This window comes from Lampris incognitus, chromosome 1, assembly GCF_029633865.1.
Source record: "Lampris incognitus isolate fLamInc1 chromosome 1, fLamInc1.hap2, whole genome shotgun sequence".
Classification (NCBI taxonomy): Eukaryota; Metazoa; Chordata; class Actinopteri; order Lampriformes; family Lampridae; genus Lampris; species Lampris incognitus.
In genome coordinates, this window is record NC_079211.1 from 11,118,081 (window position 1) to 11,134,804 (window position 16,724).

The following is a 16,724-nucleotide window of genomic DNA, read 5'->3' on the forward strand; positions in this document are numbered from 1 at the left end:
ATGCCACCCGGACGCTCATTGGATGTTTTTGTTAGCGTGTGCCCACAAATGCTTAGTGACGTTACTAAAATAATTAATGTATTTTTCAGGAAGAGAAAAAAACAACACAAAAAAAATGTGAATTTCTGAAATACACTTTCAGATAGGTGTAAATAAGTGCGGATAAAAGAAGTAACAAGAATGAAAATGCGTTTTTCATTTCACGGGACCGTTAAGACCAAGCGGAGCTCAGCCGGCTCGTCTCTGCCTCGCCGTTCAGGGACGGTGCAGAGTTTATCGTGGCGTGGAGCGGACTCGGCCCCACAACACATTCACAACCCAGTAGTTTGGCTGAAGTTTGTCTTTTGTTCTCAGCGGGGTCGGTGATTATCTCCAGGTGGTTGGCCACTGACAGACGGAAACAATGGCCGCCACGCCTGCAAGAGGAAGTCTGTTGTTTTTGACATCAGCGAAGAACAGACTCCCCAGCTTGAGTGTTTTTGTCATTAAAACAACAATAGCTCTCATTTGACTTAATTGCATATTTTGTAAAACACACCCGCTTTTAGGTTTCCCTGATTAGCCATGTTTGACTGTCATTGCATAGCACAGATAAACAGAGCAGGACCGCTCCTTACGTAGGAACATCCCACTGTTTAACTGCCCCCTATTCTGTCTCTCTTTATCCCTTCCATTGTCTCTTTCCATCTCTCTGTTCCCATCTCACTCACCTATTACTCGCGCTCTCTCCCCCTATTTCTCTCCTCCTTTTGCTCTCCTCTCCTTCTCCCTGTCTCACTGTTCCTCATCTTCTCTGTCTTTGTCTTCACCTTGTTCTCTTGTCTCTTCCGTTGTCCCTTTCAATCTCTCAACACTTCCTCTTTCCGCCTTGCTCTGTCTTCCTCTCTCACATTTGTATTACTTACACAGCCCATGAAGGTGCAGCAGGACTCGTTCGAGGAGCGCTCGGAGTCTCCGGACTCCGCTGACCTTCCGGAGCCACTCTACGAGGAGGTGGGAGACTTCGGCCTCCAGGTCCTCAAATCCCTGGAGACCAGCTTCCTGTCCAGCGGGACCGCGGAGACCCGGGAGGTCATGGCCTGTCCGCTGAGAACCTCCTCCCTGGACCGCGCCATCGGACCCAACCCAGTCCGCACCATCGGTACCGGCGGATCCCTGGACACTTTGGTCCAGAGCGGAAGCAGCAGCGGTGGTGATGGTGAGCCGGAGTCCGGCTCCCCCGACACCTCGCCGCTGCGGCCGCAGTTGCAAACATTATCCAGGAGGGGGCAGCATCCGGGTGTGTGCACACCATCTCAGGAGCTGCTGCTGCAGGAGCTGTCATCTGTGTTCACCAAAAAACCTGAAAAGGAGATGCAGGTGGAGGAGGAGGAGGAGGAAGTGGAGGAGGAGAGGCCATACGACGTCTGATGAAAAGACAGAAACAGTTATGTTTTCATCGGGGTCACTTGATGTAAGTAAGTGGGTTGTGATGGACAAAGACACGTGTTGTCTCTTGGAGGATTTTTTTCCCAAAGCTTGTTAAAGCAGCACCTGTGTTTACATGGGGCCCTTACATGGACCAGTCGTTGTCTGTCCATGAAGTTACGCAGAAGAGCAGGAGAGCTGAAGCTAATGTGATGTCCGGGAGTGGGACAGGGTTGACCGTGATGGACTGTAAAGCTCTGTGACATTTTGAAAATCAAAAACAAAAAGACCCGGACGTCTTTGATCGTTGCTGGGAAGCTGCAGGATGTCCTGTGTATTCATTCTGTCCCCAGTCTGACGGAGACGAGACGACTTCTTGGGACGTCGTGCTGTGGTGGAATAAAACTCAAGACTATTGCGCACTCAGAAGAGTTTTACAGATCTGACAAAACTGGTGATCTGTTTAGTTTGGTGGTCGAATTCTGACTAGAGACTCTGCTGATCTGAAGAATCGCCACCAAACGTATCCTCATGAAACGGACAAAATAAAATAGATGACTTGTTCCAGTTCACCTCCGTGCAGGCATTGTCAGTAGCTGTATTTGCAAGGGCCTCGGTGGTCCCAGGACAAAAAGAGAGCAATTCACAGATGAGGAGATGGAGTTCATAGGATGTAGAAAACACTTTCTAGTAAGGTTTCTCAAACTCTTGACAGAAGAACCTCCAAATAAAACCAATACAGGTTTTGTTTTAGTGAACCTGTCTTCCCGATAAGGTTAAATTCACTCGTTCTTGGTCCAGAGCTGAAAACACTGAAGAGCATTTCCCCAGATCCAATTAATGCTAATCTGCACCATGCAAGATAACACGTGACCAGAGTTATGTCTGCTGTATGTAGATTCACAGCCTACAGCTGTGCAACATGCTATATATTATACAGATAAAACATTACATATTGACATGATGGCATATCCAGATACGCTATTGATATGTTGAACATATTTATAGATATGTTAAGTAAACTACAGTTGTAACTGTAGATGAAGAGCCCGATCAGGGTTAAAGAGGAAACCATAGTAGTACACACTGTATGTAAAATGAACACGATGCCAGCTTTTGTTTCTTTATCTTGTCTCGAGGAGCCACTCGTATGTCATGCCAGCGTCCTTTAACCACGTCTACTTTCTCACACTGCTTTGTACAGATCGATGATCGGACCCGGCGGGAAACCTAGCGGACTGTTTTAGCTATTCACAATATTAATATTTTATATCTCCTCCTGCTTGTTTCGACACTGGTGTAGTTTTATTAAGGCGCTGTAGGAGAGGAACTCCTTTGCATGTTTTCGCAGCAAGTTTCTTTTCTAAGTGTTGTGACTAAATCAGCACGTTTCGTTCTTCCATTTCTGAAACTACTGGACCTTACTATGACACACGTCTCGACGTTTCTATGCATTAATTTATTTATCAACTATTATACATTTTCATGTCATTTCTTTATTTTTGTTGCTCAGTGACAGACGTGTTACCCTGTGTGACCAGCAGGTGTCAGTATAGATTCACGTTTCGGTCTGTATAAGAAGGACGCCCTCCCCAACACAGCAAGTAGTGTTACATCCAATCATATCAAGTCACTTTTATTTGTATAGCCCAATATCACAAATTTGCCTCAGTGGGCTTAACAGCAACACAACATCCTGTCCAATAGAAATGACTATTTTATCAGTAGTCTCGTCTTCACAAAGCCCCCCCCCCCATACGTCATAAAAAATGCACTTAATCCTTTCTGCAGAAATACATATTCCAGTATGGATATATCACAATGAAGGAGCTGATTATGAATGTGATTGTGTTTGCATTGTACCGCAGTAGTATTAATTACAACTTTGTCAACGTTAAGAAAATGTACATATTGTATATTGTTTTTTTTAAAGGAACCCATTTCATTGATTCATAATTCAGTGTTGCATAACAAGGCAGCGGTTGGAGGTTTGTGGGGTCGATGAGCACCACGGCGCGTGCACATCCAGCTAACAAGGGCAGGTGACAGAGAGATAAATAAACATATATATATACAAATACAACTGACTCTGCACGCTGTGTGTTTTGCTTCTATATGGTGCTTACTGATGTGCGGCGTTTCGGTCTGCCACGGATCTTCCTTAGGATGGCAAGAGAAGGAAGTGCCCCTATAAATAACCACCGGCAGGCAGGCAGGCAGGCGAACCGCCATGTGGTTAATAGCACTGTAGTGAATTCAAGGGGCAGCCGGGATTCGAACCCGCGGCGACTGCGCCCACCAGTCAACTAAAGGGTCCGACCCGTTAGCCAAGGGCAAGCGAGTCTACTCATCCGTGGTCGCTACACTACCCCCCCCCCGCGCATCCTTCGGGGAGCGCGTCCCCGCGCTACAGCATACCAGCTCCCTCGCGCCTCTGGGCGCACGCGCTTCCTTCCGATGGCCTCGCGCGGTCTCGCCATCCCACTTCTGACACCAATGTAGCGAGTTCGGAGGCAGTCGGGAAGCGAACCCGGGTCGCCCACGGGCAGGAGTCGGCGGACCCGGGTTCGCGTCCCGGCTGCGGCGGTTCCCGGCTGCCGCCCCCCCCCCCTCCCCCACAATCCCCGGACTCACTACAGCACCGTAGAGGAACATGCAACAAATACGATGACGTGTCTGGATACACCGATGCAAAACGTGTACGAATAGGAGTTGCTCAGATTTACAAAAGTTGGCAAACACAATGTCCATTATTTGTCTTTATGCACGCGCAATCATTATCCATTCTAATAATGTCAATTATTACCCAAAAGGAGGTTTGGTAGGAAAAAAAAAAGGTGTGACAGACAGACGCATGCGATGATGAATGCAACACAAACGTTTGTCTGTGTCTACACAAAAGAGGTCAGACAATAGCCAAGAATGTGAAAATACAGCAAAACAATGTCAGCTACGACGTCTCCATCAGCAGAAGTCTGCACGTGAATTACAGGGAAAATGACGGAGGACTGTGACGTAGTCGGTGTATTAAGGGCCTGAAAATGACGCTTCACGTCGAGGAAGACGTGCACGAAGACGTCGGTGTCGGAAACAAACTACTCAGGAGAAAGCAGAAAATACTAGAAGGATCTGATATTTAAAGACCAACTCCATAACTGATTTTCCTAAGTATTTCGTGTTCAGTTCGGTCCAGTTCGTTTCACTTCAGTTTAGTTGGGTTCAGTCTAGTGTAGCCTAGTTCAGTTCAGTTCAGTCCGAGTCCCACCTTCCAGGTCCTATAAGAGAGATGTAGTTTTGTACACAGGGTTCAACATACAACAGTTCAGTCATTGAAATTACATGCAGACACCAGGGGGGAGTTCATACGTATAGAGGCCCTCATAGTAAAAAAACAACAAATAATTATTAAAGAATGCCAGAAAAAAAAATTTAATTCTTGACAAAGAAATTCCTCTTCACTGTAATTATCTCAACGTATTTGTTTGTCACAGTGCCGAAACTGCACATGGAAACTGGCATCTTCCCATTGCAAGACTATTATGCAAGTACAAAATGCAAAATGAACAAATTTTTTTAAAGAGGAGAAGCCACAACTTTACAGATCCGTCTAATTACATCACATCGTAAAGTTGTGTGTTAATGTGCACGCATGCATGTGTGCGCGTGCGTGCATGTGTGGTGGAGGGTTCCAGTCGCAGAATCACTCAAACGTTTCCAGCAGTTTTAGAGGGATTGTTGAAAACAAAGAGGATGGATTTCAGACTTCCAGCCTTAAACCTTCCTAAATCAGTTAGTCCGAACCCGGGCCTGACCTCTAATCTGCTCACGCAGCCTTTGAAGCATGGCGTTCTGGGTAAACTGATCACCGGAGAGTGCCGCTGCCTGTCCCTTAAGTGGCAATATGCCCTCAGGATCCTGCAGACCCGACGCGAGGACACACATTTGGGCTTCAGCTGAAGGCGCGCGAGCATCCGTCTGTCTGTCAGTAATGACCTCTAACATATGCTGTGAGGTTTGCCCACAACCTGAGAGAGGGAATGAATGGATGGGGGGAAATTACTTCCCCGCCGAAAGATTTGTGGTAATGGACTGGGTTTGCAAGCAGACCCATGGAACAATTAAATCATACAGGCAATATTTTGACCTCACACGGTGATGGGAACTTGGCCAGATTCCTATCAGGAGTAAGGTCAAAATCATTATCGCACCATCATCGTTGTTAGATATAGACCTGCCTGTTTCTCTTTGTTCATTTCTATTTATTTGTGCACGTGTAACCGAGCATATTTACGGTCCGCTGCGGGATTCGATCCTGCGTTGACTGCACCACAAGGCGACATCGCTAACCGTTCGACTAAGGGGGGCCGACCCCCTGGTGGATCGGCCGGCGAGTCTTTTGTAGTTCACAGTGGTCACCCTCTCCCGGAAGCGCGCCTTCGCGCCTTGTCATTCCCGCGCTCCGAAGAGACTCATGAGGATCGGCACGCTTCCGGAAACTTCCGGATCCTACCTCTGCCACCACTGTAACCGCGCTATTTTCCCGCCCGCTGCGGGATTCGACCCGAGGGTGTACTGCGCCACCAGGCGACATCGCTAACCGCTCGACCACAGGGGGCCGACCGGCCAGCGAGTCTTTTTGTAGGTGACACATGTATATAAAACCCTGCACATGTGAAAGGTCTCCAGACGCAGTGAACCTCATATTGTTTGTACTGTAGCGAATATCAGGGGGCAGCCGGGACCCGCCGCCGCCGCAGCCGCAGCCGGGAAGCGAACCAGGGTCTCCCGCACCACGGGCGACCGCGCTAACCAGTCAACTCAAGGGTCCGACCCAATAGCCAAGGGCTAGCGAGTCTACACATCCGTGGTTGTTACAGTACAATACAACCCCCCCCCCGCAACAGCGAACGGCTAATTCTCAAGACAGGGTGGCCAACAGAAACGCCTCAGTTGTGTTGTTGTGCAACAACACGTAAAGAACGACAAACTAAAATGGACAGATGGAGAAAATGACCCGACATGCTCAGCTGAGGAACGTCATGAGCCTTCAGAGCTGCAGACTTCAGACCAGCTGGTGAATCCATGTAGAGATACTGCACCATGTAAACGCTTCAATGCAGTTACTACCTTAAGTCTACTGCTCCCAGTAATCCTGATAATAGCAGATGCATCTTAGATGAACGCATGATACTCTGAGAAATAGAAACACTAGAGTTCATCTTTAGTTAAGCTTGGGTTCGCTGCTTCAGCTGCTTGTTGGGAATTCTCTGCCCAACTCACGTTTGGGTATGGAAGGAGTCCATTAATGATTTCCATTCAAGACACAGAAATCTGCTCAGTTAATGCTTTCTGGTCCTTCTCTTGGGCGTTGTAAGAAGTAAGAGAGCAATAGAGAGCGAGAGAGAGAGGAGAGAAGAGAGAGAGAGAGCGCGAGCGAGAGAAAGAGAGAGAGCGAACAAGCCCCAACAAGAGCTTTAGAGGATTAAGTTCATTCTCACTGCCAGTCCGTCACCTAGCGGGTGCCCTCTGCGCGCGCGCGTGCACACGCGCACACAGTTACAGGACGCACAAACTCGTACACACACACACAAATCACACCACACGTTTGCATGAGCACATTGCCACACACACACACACACACACACACACACACACACACACACACACACACACACACACACCCCTCAAAACACATACACACTCAGATATAACAGGTGCCCAATGTGTGTGTGTGTGTGTGTGTGTGTGTGTGTGTGTGTGTGTGTGTGTGTGTGTGTGTGTGTGTGTGTGTGTGTGTGTGTGTGTGTGTGTGTGTGTGTCGCCATGTTTTGTGATGGGCGATCCAGCCCAGTGAACAATAAAGGCCTGATGGGAGAGAGGAGGACCAGCGGAGAGAGTAGCCGCAGGCGTCGAGCCTTCCTAAAGACAAAACATTTCTCCCTCTACTTTGCACCAGTTGTATTCAGACTGTTTCTTTCGTTTCACTTCAGCTCGACACAGAAGAAGAAGAATCACTTGTTTTCTGCTGCTGCTCCTGGAAGCAAAACATATCAGTCATCGCTGTAAAGCCGCATCGGTGGCCACAGTCGCTTCCCGACTAAAGCGACGCTTTCTATGAAAACTTTATCTAGTATTTTCCAACCTCTTATTAATTTGACATCAAGTATTTTCCAAACTTTGGTGGGAAAACAACACTTTTTTTTAGCCTGTATCTATGGAGGAGGCATCTTGAAAGCTACAGTTCTGAAGCTTTACATGCACACAAGTGTCATTTTTGTTATTTCCTTCCACTGGTGTATTTAAGACAATAGCTACTCTGTGAATATTCAGGAACTTTTGCAGTTGCTCATTTACATGCTTACTGTCTGATATTATAGTAGAAGGAAGGGGAAAAAAGGAAAATTATACAGTATATCGTGTTTTGTCTTTATCATAGCAGTCAAATGCCAATGAACAAGGCAGCAAACAGTAAAGGTGTTGTTCATAAACAGATATATCAGACCATGCTCTAAAAAATCTTTGCCAACATATATCCTGATTTCTGCAGATGGCAAATGTTCTCAGAGCAGTATGTCATAGGTTGACCTTGGGCTAACCCTAACCCCATGCCACCATGAAAATTATATATTGATGTTCAGCTCCCACTTGAGGTCCTGGGTGATGATGGTGCCCAGGAAGTGGAAGGATTCCACAGTGTCAACTGGGAAACCACACAGGGTGATGGGGGTGGGTGGGGCTGGGTACTTTCTGAAGTTCAAAACCATCTCAACTGTCTTTAGAGCACTGAGCGCCAAGTTGTTTTGGTCACACCAGGACACCACATGGTCAAACTCCCACCTGATGACGGACTCATCCCCAGAAGAGATGAGCCCAATAAGAGTGGTGTCGTCAGCAAACTGTAGGAGCTTGACTGACTGGTGACTGGAGGCACAGCTGTTTGTATACAGGGAGATGAGAAGAGGGGAAAGGACATAGCCTTGACGGGAACTGATGCTAATGGTTAGGGGGTCACAGACATGTTTCCCAAGTTTCACGTGCTGCTTCCTGACAGATGAGAAGCTGGTGATCCACCTGCAGATGGAGACAGGCACGTGGAGCTGGGAGAGCTTGTCCTGCAGCAGATCCGGGATGATGGTGTTGAAGGCGGAGCTGAAAAACACAAACAAGATTCTGGCGTAGGTTCCTTCAGATTCCTGGTGCTGGAGGATGAAGTGGAGCGCCATGTTTACTACTTTATGACATTTTTCTAAACATTTTGGCAAAAACTGCAATATCCTAGTCTTTGCAGTATCATAATATATCAACATAATGAACTGTGACACTTGTATCATGATAAGAAACCTACTACTACTACTACTTTCAGCTGTTCCCGTTAGGGGGAGCCACAGCAGATCATCCATTTCCATCTCTTTCTGTCCTCTGCATCTTCCCCTGTCACACCAGCCACCTGCATGTCCTCTCTCACCACAGCCATAAACCTCTTCTTTGGCCTTCCGACTCTCACTTCCACACTCCTACCCTTCCTCCTCTCCCGCTGCCTCTGGACATGCCTTCCCCCTCTCCTTCTCCTTCACCCAACAGTAGCATAGTTTCCACTGGCACCCTGCTGGCCAACAGTACCGGTGGCGGTCGTTGGTAACCCAGGCCTCGACCGATCTGATATAGAAATCTGACTTATGATCCGCATATTTCATTTGGCAAAGATTTTACGCCAGGTGCCCTTCCTGACGCAACCCTCCCCATTTATGCGGGCTTGGGGTCATCACTAAGAATGCACTGGCTTGTGCACCCTCAGTGGCTAGGTTTATCATGTACCATGATAAGAAACCATATGGCCAAATTCTTGTGGATACACAGTGCTAAAGATTGAGGCGGAAGAAGGTGGTGTTGTCTAAAACCGGAGGTGTTGGGAGTCATGTATGTCTCTGACAGTTTTTAAATCTGTTTTTAATTTCTACCCACTGACTTCAGACTACCTTGGAATCTGCAGTACGGATACTACAACACTACAATGAGATACAACAACATCGCTAGCTAACCCAACCCAGGTTCAACCATGTTATATTTGCTCAGTAGCAAAGAAGCTGCTAACAGAACAGCACTAGCAACTCATTTCGAGGTGGATGTGTTTCATTTCAAATGGATTTGAACTGACAGTTGTTTCCAGCGGGAGACTGGGGGAGCAGGTGTCCAACTTGTCCTCCTCCCCTGCTACCTGTCTGCACACCACCACAGCAAAATCCACCCCAACGCTATAGAACCACCTCCTCTCTCATAGGAGTTTCTCCCCTCTAATCCGACCCGCTCCTCTCTCCTGTTTGCCCTTGGTATTATCTCCTGTGGGCTTAGAGCGACATGATCATTGGAGTTCACAACACAGACGGGCCTGTGAAAGTCTCTGGCTCTCCTTGATGAGCAAACAGCTTGTTAAAGCAGCCTGAGTCTTTTCACGAGTGTGAAAAAAGAAAATAAAAGGATCCCACAAGGATTGCTTAAAGCTGCTGAGGGTAATACTTTACAATAAAATATATTCTATAAAGGGTTTTTATAAACAGTAAAATGGTTACCAATTACTTAAAGTTAAAAACTCATTTATTATAGATTGATTACAACATATTAATAAAAATACTTTTTGGGTTGCCAGGTTGGGAGCCCACATGGGAAGAGTCTCCACAGACTTTCTCTTGGAAACCATGTGAGTAGATGAAGCTCACTGAACCACAAACCACTAACAAGTCTGGCCTAACGGATGTGAGAAACTCATTTAGCGTTGTGATTGGTGTCGACCAAATCTGGTCAGACATATCCTGCCCTTTCCCAGAGCTCCTTGTGTTACATAATTCAGCGTCCCCCACCTAGCAATACTAGAAACGTTCCAATGTTTTGAGTCGTTTTGTCAGCAGTATCAAAGATTTGTAGAAAATATATGTTAAACACTTAGTTTTGAACTGCAGTGGTGTTGCTTGTTTGCCAAATGGTCACAGTAAAAGCCTGGAAATTCAGGTATGGCCCTTCGTCTGTAGGGAGTTAGCTTAGCAACTATCACATCGCTACCTCTAATGGGCCCAGTCAGTTCTTCTAAATCCAGAGCATATTGCTGTTTTATGACACCACTGAGTTGATTGTGCTTGTTTCTCTTTTCTTTATCATTAAAACCACCTAGGTTGACAAACATGTACATCTTTTATGGAGTTTTGTTGGAGAACTTCTCTGATGCTCATGTCCCCAATCAATTTTTCTCTCATTATCCAGATTTGGTAATGGGTTCAGCGAAACAAGGTTTAGCAAGACTAACTATCTTCAACCCTAAAATTAGTAGTTACATGGAAATCGACTTTTGCGTATGCATCGCTCAACATTTTCAGGTCATGTTATTACCGCTCGCTGAGTATGACTCCACTAGCTTCATCTTACCGTGTGGTTTCTGAGAGACCGTCTGTTGGAGACTCTCCCCAACAAATAAAATATATGAATAAAAAATCGTCTCCCAACCTACCAACCCACATTGTTTTGTTTTTTTTTAATTAATGCATTATAGCCTCTTGTTACTGATTTATAAAGCACTAATAAATGAGTTTTTAACATCGATAAAGTAATCAGTAACCACTTATCAACCCTTTACGAAGCATGCCTTGCAGGTCCATCCATCCATCCATTATCCAAACCGCTTATCCTGGTCTCAGGGTCGTGGGGATGCTGGAGTCTATCCCAGCAGGCACTGGGCAGCAGGCAGGGAGACACCCTGGACAGGCCGCCAGTCCATCACAGGGCCTTGCAGGTCCAAAGTTTATATATTTGTAGATATAGAAAATTACAATTTCAGATGATCCAGTCATGTGATATTTGGGTTCATGTCATCAAACATTCATATTCTAAAATTCTGCTGGTGAAAAGTTGTCCACCATTTTTTTTCAACTGATTTGATATAGGAAGGTTCACCCGTTCAAACAATGATCACATAAAGCATACGCCACTGGAGAAAAGAGTGTGCAACCTATTTCCCATATCTCCTATACAATAAATAGGCTCTTCTTGACTTATGTAAATCCACTGAAACCTGCCGAATCATCCGGCGGTCCGAGAGGAATCCTCAAACGCTCACCTGATGAGATGAGATCGCTGTAATCTGTTTTTCTGTCATTGATATGAGCTTAAGAAAGTGAGCGTGAGGACTCTCAGAAAGGCTAACATCATCCCAGAGCCTCTCCATATGAAAGGGTTTTCTGTGCTGTCATTGAGAACCAACAAAGACCTCCCTTATCTTTGAATTGGATAGGGGATTCTCCCCCCCCCCCCACTTCAACACTTCAACACCCTTTTAACCACAGGTTTTTGTGGTTGTGGGGTCTCAACATTCACAAGTGGCCGACCCGGAGGCTGACGGTTGTGTTCAACAAGGCGGTGAAGTGACGGGAACTCGAGAAGCAAAAACTGGTTTGAGGGGAAAGTTTAATTAACAACTCACAACACGAGGGTCTTAATTAACTACTGTAAAGACTTTTCCCACTGATGTCCAAGGTTTTATTTTTGTGTTTTCTTGTCCATATCTACGTCACGTTTGAACAAACTATTTCATGCTACTCTTTATGTTTCCTTTTCATACTCCCATTACTTGTTTTTATACATTATAAGTTCCATAACATTTGTAACTATTTCATGTCCTCCCCCAAAAAACAAAGTGCACTATTCATGTTTTATTCTGATAATCTTTCTTTTGTACAAAACATCTCAATTTGTCTACACTGGGTATATGTGTGATGTGTACATACACATACATAGATACGCCTCTGTTTACATCCCTGCGCATTTATCAATGTAAAGGTTGGACAGAGGCCTATCAAATGATTTGGAAGGGCGGAGGTTTCACAAATATGTTTTTTATAATAAAGTCTTACTTTCTCTTTCATGATTCCATCAATTCTGGCAGCTGCAGATTCCAGGACCATTTTGGTGTGGAGGGCATGAAGTTCGCCTCTTGTCTGTTAAGCATTTCTATATATAGATGATTTCTGCTGCTCCATCATATCTCTCATGGTTTCCATAGAGACATAGTCCTCATCACTATTAATGTAACCGGTTATTTTCTTGCCCGGTGCGGGATTCGATACGGAGTGTACGGTCCCACAAGGCGACATCACTAACCGCTCGGCTAAAGGGTCAGGCCCGTTAGCTAGGGGTTAACGCGTCTTATTAGTAGTTTACATTAATGTTTTTATTATTATTATTATTATTATTATCATTACTGCTACGGGACATGTTTACCTGCTGTTGCCGGTGTGATGGGTGGCTTTTCAACACTGACGAGGTCCGCTGGGGTCTTGTCGGGGTCCAGTTGTTATCTCTCCTCGGTCCCTGGCTACCCGGGGCTGACGACTGACATCCAGCTGACGTCACGGGTATTGTCCCGAGCCTCCAGCCCTGTTGGCGCGCGCTCCTGTTCGCATGCGGTTAAGCTGGCCGGACCGCCGTGTTGACTTGTGTTGCGCTTTGTTTGCAGGTTTGTTGTTGTTCTTTTTAATCGTTTGTATGTCTTTAAGTATCGCCTGGCCGGTCTTGCCGAGCTTTTGGCTGGTGAAGCTCTGTGAGGACTCCGGAGTCCCTCACTCCTCACCTTAGAGTGGAGTTCGCCATTTTGTAGTGCTACCCATCATGCATTGCGCTGAAAGAAAAATGGCAGACGGACGAGAGGAGCGAGAACGCCATGAGAGCTGTCCTACAAAGGTAAGCCATTTCTGGTTAAAAGTATTTAATATATCAGATACGTTTACTTAAGTAAAATATATTATTATTATTACCATTTATTTTGGACGGTCCACCCGGCGCTGACACGTTTTAATTGTGCGTCAGCAATGACGTAATTAACGGCGCAGAGAAAATGACCCGGGTAGTGTCCGAAAGTTTTTGGGGTTTTTTTTTTCTCATTTTGCCGACGAGCGCACTCTGTAGTCCACTACACAGAACCTCCAAGGTTCTAGGGAGTAGGGAATAGTGATTTCGGACACAGCCTCCGACTCCGTAACTCCGAGAAGCCGACTCCCACGAAGGCGGAAACCGGAAGCCAAATGATCCTTTTAGTTAACGTCTCACAGGCTGTGGTCGGAACCGCCTACTACGTACTGTATACTACCTACTAAGTGAAAGATTAGTATGCCATTCTGTTCACACCGAAGGATCCCTGTGGTCGGAACCGCCTACGAACGTAGTGTTCGCACTGAGTATGGCGTCAAATGAGTAGTGCGTTCCAACTGCATAGTATGTGAAGTTTGTGTACGCGAGAAATACCCGGATGTGTACTAGATTAGCACGAATTTCGGAGTATGCGCTGCTGCCCCATAATGCATTGCGAAATGTATATGTTAAGAGTTAGTGTAAACTGCTAATAAGACACGTTAGCCCCTAGCTAACGGGTCTGACCCTTTAGCCGAGCGGTTAGTGACGTCGCGTTGTGGTGCAGTACACCTCGTATCGAATCCCGCACCGGGCAAGAAAATAACCGGTTGCATTAGTTTAGCTACTATAAAAAAACATTATCTTGGCAGGACTGTTGATTTAAAAAGGTTCATGAAAATAAAAGATACGCAGTCAGCATCAGAAACAGGTTTATTGACAAGTAGGTAGAGTTTGTTTTGGTCTGATGATGCATAACAATTAACATAGTGCAAGGACAAAAACAGGCAAGTGTTGCAAGATACAAGTAACATAAGTGACAAATTGACAATAGAAGGTATGAAAAAGCGTTATAAGAATAAGTTTGATATGTCTTTTAGTAATATATCTGTGCAGTATTGTGAAAAAATGTCAGGGAATATGTAAAATGTAAACAAACTTTACAACAACTATGTACATGTATTCACCAGGGTTGGATAACGTTGAAATTGAAACAAGGACAATAGCACCACTCCCTGGGTAAAGGTTAAAAAAAGGGGAGGGAGATTGGCCACAGGTGCGCAGGACAAGGCAGGAACAGCAGAGCCAATCGGAGAAAGGAGAGGGAGATTGGGCACAGGTGCGCAGGAACAGCACAGCCAATTGGAGAAAGGAGAGGGAGATTGGGCGCAGGTGCGCAGGAACAGCACAGCCAATCGGAGAAAGGGGAACAGGTGAGTGAAGCCGGGCAATCGGGAGCAATCAGGGTCACTCGGGCAAACGGGCGCAGGTGAACCGAAACACCAATCAGGGGATGGGGAACAGGCGAGCCCCGATGACCCAGATCACACACCCATGACACATGAGTGACCGTGAATCGCTGCTGTCGACCCAGGACGTTCAGGTACAGTACACCGGCCAGCTGCTCTCCCCAAATCTCTGAAAACGTCGCAGCAGCGTTACCAACATAAACTGGCCATACAATGGAACTCTGCACGGCCACGTTCTCTCCCTAAAAAATATTAAAACTTAATAAAGTGATATAGTAACAGTCTTATTAGCGAAAATAACAACTGCTTTTGGCTTACTTTTTTTCTGATTTTTCCCTTTTTTCTCCCAATTTTGTGGCCAATCGATCCCTATTTTAGTTCGAACACCCACCCTCGTACAGCATGTGTTCACCAACTGCATCTCTCCGGCCGGCAGTCTCGAAGGAGTCGCCTCCCCACTTCTGTGACAAGGCGAATCCAGCCCGAACCCCTGCTTTTACCGACGCACACAGACGCATTCGTGTGACGAACACAAGCCGACTCTGCCCCCTCCCGAAGACAGCGTTGCCAGTTATTGCTGCTTCATTGAGTCCGGCCATAATCAGATCTGATGAGACCGGACCGAGTGGGCAACTGCATCGACACAAAGCCGATGCTTAGACCGCTACAATGCTACACCACCACCCTCTTTTGGCTTACTTTAAAATTCCCGTCAGTCCTCGCTGTCGCTGCCGGTAACCTACAAAATGCATTCTGGGACAGTGGCTGTATTTCTCGCATATACAAAATTCACATACTATGTAGTTGGAACGCACTGCATACTCATTTTGACGTCATACGTAGTATGAATAGTACGTTAGTTGGCGGTTCCGAACTCAGCCGACCCAGGACTGCCAACTGGACAACAAAAGATGTTGCATCCTGATCACTTTTGGGTGTATTTTATGGATTTGGGGCTGCTGATCATTAAAATCACCTTCAAATTTTCCTATCACATACCGTTTTGTGGCCCTGTGATGGCCTGGCGGCCTGTCCAGGGTGTCTCCCCGCCTGCCGCCCAATGACTGCTGGGATAGGCTCCAGCATCCCCGCGACCCTGAGAGCAGGATAAGCGGCTTGGATAATGGATGGATGGATGGAAAAATCTTATTTAAAATCCATTTATCATCACAACTGTTTTGCCCCCATCTATTGTCTGGATGCTTTGTCTTCCACACTGTTGTGACCTCGGAAATGGGGCTGAAATCTGTTGTCAGTACTTGTCAGGTGCATCGGACAAACGCCTGCAAGTGCAGCTTTTAAATGAACTACTTTTTCAACTAATTACCATCGTCTCTCAGGTTTGGAATAGTGCAACACAACCGTTCATTCTTTCCCTAATTCACATTCATGTCCGCTGATGTGTAACACAACCTACATATCAGACAATGGGAGATTAATCAGTCTGCACCGTGTTGGCCCCACTTCCGTAACAAAAAGCCTCCTGTACGGTTGGGTCGGCCCCGATAATAAAACAAAAAAAAATAACAGCACTTTACTGATTAGACTGAGCTATGCAAATTTTTCACACATGCACACACACACACACACACACACAAACAAACAAAACACACACAATAGCGTATGTATAGATGGGCTCCCGTAGCTATAGGCACACAGAACCACGTGTGCATACACACACACACACACACACACACAAACAAAACACAAACAATAGTGTATCTATAGGTGGGCTCCTGTATATATAAGCACACAGAACCACGTGCACACACACACACACACACACACACACACACACACACACACAAACAAAACACAAACAATAGTGTATCTATAGGTGGGCTCCTGTATATATAAGCACACAGAACCACGTGCACACACACACACACACACACACACACACACACACACACACACACACACTCCTTCCTGATAGAACCTGGACCTTTTTAAAACCATGTAGCATTCTTCTTACATCCCCTGAGCACCAAGCAACCAAGAAAAGCTGCGTTCAAGAGGAATAATGTTGGTGACCCCGCTCTGTCACCCCACCTCTGCTGCAGAGCTTTAGGGTGTGTGTGTGTGTGTGTGTGTGTGTGTGTGTGTGTGCGATCAGAGAGAAAAGATCCTACGTTAAATCTACGACTGTGTGTCAGAGCTGTGACCTCGCAGGTGACCCCG

General features: G+C 46.1%; 1 protein-coding gene across 5 annotated transcripts in view; it reads left to right on the plus strand.

Annotated features, from left to right (window-relative positions):
- Window positions 1-2,499, plus strand: part of arap3 (ArfGAP with RhoGAP domain, ankyrin repeat and PH domain 3) — a 71,579-nt gene extending 69,080 nt beyond the window's left edge. For all 5 annotated transcript variants that reach the window (XM_056275364.1, XM_056275348.1, XM_056275380.1 and 2 more), the window contains one exon: window positions 910-2,499. In XM_056275364.1, the coding sequence (XP_056131339.1) occupies window positions 910-1,410 (501 nt within the window). In that variant the 3' untranslated portion in view covers window positions 1,411-2,499. The remainder of the gene's footprint in view (window positions 1-909) is intronic.
- The last annotated feature ends 14,225 nt before the right edge of the window (window positions 2,500-16,724 follow it).